The sequence below is a fragment of the Plecotus auritus genome, assembly GCF_963455305.1.
Source record: "Plecotus auritus genome assembly, chromosome: 3".
Lineage (NCBI taxonomy): Eukaryota > Metazoa > Chordata > Mammalia > Chiroptera > Vespertilionidae > Plecotus > Plecotus auritus.
In genome coordinates this window covers 177,846,088-177,850,205 of record NC_137772.1, presented here as the reverse complement: position 1 = coordinate 177,850,205, position 4,118 = coordinate 177,846,088, and the positions used below count along the sequence as shown (strand labels likewise).

General features: G+C 44.5%; 1 protein-coding gene across 1 annotated transcript; it reads left to right on the top strand.

The window, feature by feature from the left end:
* Positions 1 to 350: 350 nt before the first annotated feature.
* Positions 351 to 2,709, top strand: LOC308243756 (lysozyme C, milk isozyme; the record flags this gene model as incomplete). The annotated part of the gene is made up of 4 exons (XM_080659525.1): positions 351 to 489; positions 1,474 to 1,635; positions 2,212 to 2,290; positions 2,643 to 2,709. 4 exons carry the CDS (start codon positions 351 to 353, stop codon positions 2,707 to 2,709), a joined length of 447 nt encoding a protein of 148 aa, XP_080515651.1.
* Positions 2,710 to 4,118: the final 1,409 nt, after the last annotated feature.

The following is a 4,118-nucleotide window of genomic DNA, read 5'->3' as shown; positions in this document are numbered from 1 at the left end:
TTTGGGGACATTCCAACAAAGCACAAGCCTTGAAAATCACACTTCTTTCTCCTACCATCCCCTTCTTTCCCCATTCCACTCCACCCCCTACCCCCATGCACTGGCCCAAATCTAGGACTGCCTGCTTCCCCATTGAGACTTTATTCCTGGTACCATTCTTGGTTACATCCCCTTCCTTGAAATTCACACTGGCAAGACCAGCTTGGGGAATTAGCCTTGGGCAGCCAAGTCCTTCTTCCTGGCATAGATGCCAGCACAACTGTTCACTCAGAGACACCTTTGTGTCCACAGGGTATAAGAGACAAGAGTGTCCTGGACATACCAGTTCTTGGGTTGCACTAGCTGCAAAAATGAGGGCAATTCTGATCATCTCTCTCTTCAGCTGCTTCTTTGCAGCTTACAATGCCAAAATCTTCTCCAAATGTGAGCTGGCCCGCCAGCTGAAGGCTCAGGGAATGGATGGCTTCCATGGCTACAGCTTGGCAAACTGTGAGTATGAACTACTCATCCATCCTTTCTGTCTCTGCTCAAAGCGGCCCTCTTCCCCAACCCAGCAAACTTTCCCCAAACCAGCTTTCTCCCACTCCCCTGTCTGTTCTTCTTGTCTCTATCTCCTCTGCCTTGTAATTCCTATTTGGTTCTCCTTTTCTCTCTTTCCACCAGGAGTTATCCTATCATAGATTTTCTTTTGCTTCTCCCCCAAATCACCTTCCCATCCAATGGCTTGGAATATTTCCTTGGACATACGCAAAACCTAACCTACCTACTTTTAGTTTTGCTGCCATCATCTTTGCTTTCACCTGCATTCTTTTTAGTCCAGGTCATTGTAGCACAATAGGTGTTGCCTCCCACCCTCTCCTCTGCCAAAAAATAACCTACATCTGCTAAGCTTGTCTAAGGTTGTTCTACTAGTGTCACAAGGGCATTAGATGGGGATCATGAGAATAGAAGATGAGGCAATGAAAAGGATTGAGAGTCATCTATCACATTGGTAGGTACACATGAAACTATTTTAACTTCTCTTGAATATCTTCATTTTTCTCCATGCCAAACCTTCTCTTTCTTATTACCCCCAAAGATAGTTTGTCTAGAATTCCTTCCTAGGATTCTCCTCCACTACCTCTTCTCTTGCATATACCTTGGGATACAGAGCAAAAGTGCATATAAAGGGCAAGAATTGGATATTTGGCTGGAAAGTGAGGCTGGAAAGGTTAGATTGTGGAACAGACTGTGATTAATAATTGGGCATTCCAAGTATATAACAAATTGTTATTACATGCTTACCATGGCCTCATTATTGCTTAAGCCTGGGAATACATCTGGATTACAAATGACCTCTAACATTGAGGGTCTCATAGTCTTTGCATTTCAGTCTTAATGGACTTACCTTTCTGGTAGCTCCAGTAAAGCACAAGTTGAATCTTATTATGGAGATCCCTTTTTTATCCACACCTTTTGCTCTCTCTGACACAGGGGTCTGCATGGCTCAGTATGAGAGTAACTTCAACACCCGGGCTTTTAATGGAAAAAACTCCAATGGCAGTAGTGACTATGGGCTCTTCCAGCTGAACAACAAGTGGTGGTGCAAAGACAACAAGTATCCCTCAGCAAATGCCTGCAACATAATGTGCAGCAGTAAGGACTCTATCCCCTCCGAGGGCTGGGTGGAGTGGGGGCAGATAAAATAAGTGCCAAATTCAATGCACTACTCCCTAACACCTGACCCTCAGCATGCACTGTGGGAGCTGAGTATACAAAATAAAAGGGCCCTAAGTAGTCCTCACACTAAAACAGGATTCCACAGAGACCCTTCTGCTGAAAAGGGGGAAGGGTACCAGACTCTTGACTAAGCCTCACCTTCATGAGTCCCCATCTCTCAAGAAATGTTACCCCATTCTTGACACGGACACCTCTGCATCACCATTCCATAAACACACATAGCACTCAGGACACACTAAGCAGATGCCTGAAGCAAAGGCTCTCTCTAGTCCATCAAGTCCTGGATGCCCTCTGGAGAGAACAGGGCTCAAAAACAGATTCTTGGCAAAGGCACCAAATCCCAGCAAAATGAAAGGCAAACCCCCTGAAGGACTCCAGAGATAAAGGGTTTCTGAATCTCAAGTTTCCTTTGGGATTCTTCAAAAAATGATTAATTATTAAAACAGGAAAAGGGATTTTTTTCCCTCTGCACTCATCCACTTTTCCTTTCAGAATTTCTGGATGATAACATCAATGACGACATCAACTGTATCAAGAGGGTTGTGAGAGATCCTAACGGGATGTCTGCTTGGTAAGGAGACTGTGAAGGGCAGAGACCAGCCACTCTGCCAGGGATGGGCCCAGACTGTGTCTAGGATGCTGATGTGAGCAGCATCTCTGTTGTAGGATTTTCCCTGGGCTTTGTAAGGAGTCGAGACTGTTCTCCTGAGGTGAAATGAGGCAGAATAATATTGTGATGTTTTCACCCCAAGTATCACTGCAGCACCCACCCACTTATGTCTCAGGTGGGCAAGCCTTCAATACCTAGGACTCTCCCACAGCATAAACCGACTCCAGCCTGCAGGCCCTGCATTCCCTCTCCATCGAGCCCTTACAGACTTCTGACTCTGCCTTTGATCTATGTTTTATTTCTCTATCCTTAGGGTGGCCTGGGTAAATCACTGCAAAAATAAGGATTTATCCCAATACCTGGCCGGCTGTAAGCTGTGAGACTGTCCTTGAACATGGCTCCTGGAGAAGGTGGCCCAGAAGGCAGGGCAATTCTTCAAGGTCCTAGGAAACTCTGAATGTTCCCCCATCTTTGCCTACAAAATAAAAATTACTGAAATTCAGCTGTCTTTCAAGTAGCATGTTTAAGGGCTGGGTCGTGATGGAGATTTGCTACATGGAAATCCTGTTCTCTCCAAACCCACCATATCTCCTCTGGAAAGACACTTGAGGGAAAATCCTTGCCTGAGAAATGGGTTACCCACCTAAGCAAACTGACAGCTGAATATAGCATTCTAGATGCCAGCTTCTTTGAAATTCATTTAGTAGAGGTGGCTAATATTATTCTCCATAACCATGAAGGAAAGTTCAAGATAAAACAGAAGGGAATTGTGGGAGAGATTTGGTTTAGACATGGGGAAGAATTGGCAGAACATCAGGATGATTATGTTGGCTAGGGTAAATGATTAAGCTACTATAACAGAGTCCCAAAAATATGGTGCTCTCACAAAATAGTCCAAGATCGGTAGAAAAGCTCCCTTGTCCCACACAAGACATTCAGAAACCCAGATTCTTTCCCCCTGCATCTCCACCATACTCTACAGCGGTACTACTCCAAGTGTGGTCCATGGATTAGCAGTATGAGCTTCACTTGGGAGCTAGAAATGCAAATTCTTGAGTCCACTATAGACCTATTGAATCCTACTTTTAACCTCTGTTTTATTAAACTCCCTGGGTGATTTTTATGCAGAGAAACATTTGAGAAGCACTGCCCTGGGGTACTATCTTTACCTACTTGGACAAAGCTGGATTGAAGGCACTTCCTACTCCAATTTTCAGGAAGAAGAATAAGTGTGGAGAAACACATATGCTATGTTTTAAGGCCTAGAAAAGGCACATGTCACTTCCACTTATACTCCAAATATAGAATTTAATCACATGCCATTCCTAGCTGCAAGGAGGCCTGGGAAATGTAGTACCTACATAGGTACTACTTTTGTTCCACTGCAGTGGACAACTAGCCATTTCTGCCATAGTAACTAATAAATCACTTAATAAAGTAAATCATAATCACATTCCAGTAATATAAGTGTTTCAAATATACAGTCTGACTCATGGGATATAACCATATAACAGTTTGTTTGTTTTTTTGTCCCACCATACCTTTGCATTTATTCTGTGGGGTGGGTTCTTCTCTTGCCTCTGGATTAAAAACTCAGGCAACTGCCGAAACCGGTTTGGCTCAGTGGATAGAGCGTCGGCCTGCAGACTGAAGGGTCTCAGGTTCGATTCCGGTCAAGGGCATGTACCTTGGTTGCGGGCACATCCCCAGTGGGAGGTGTGCAGGAGGCAGCTGGTCGATGTTTCTCTCTCATCTATGTTTCTAGCTCTCTATCCCTCTCCCTTCCTCT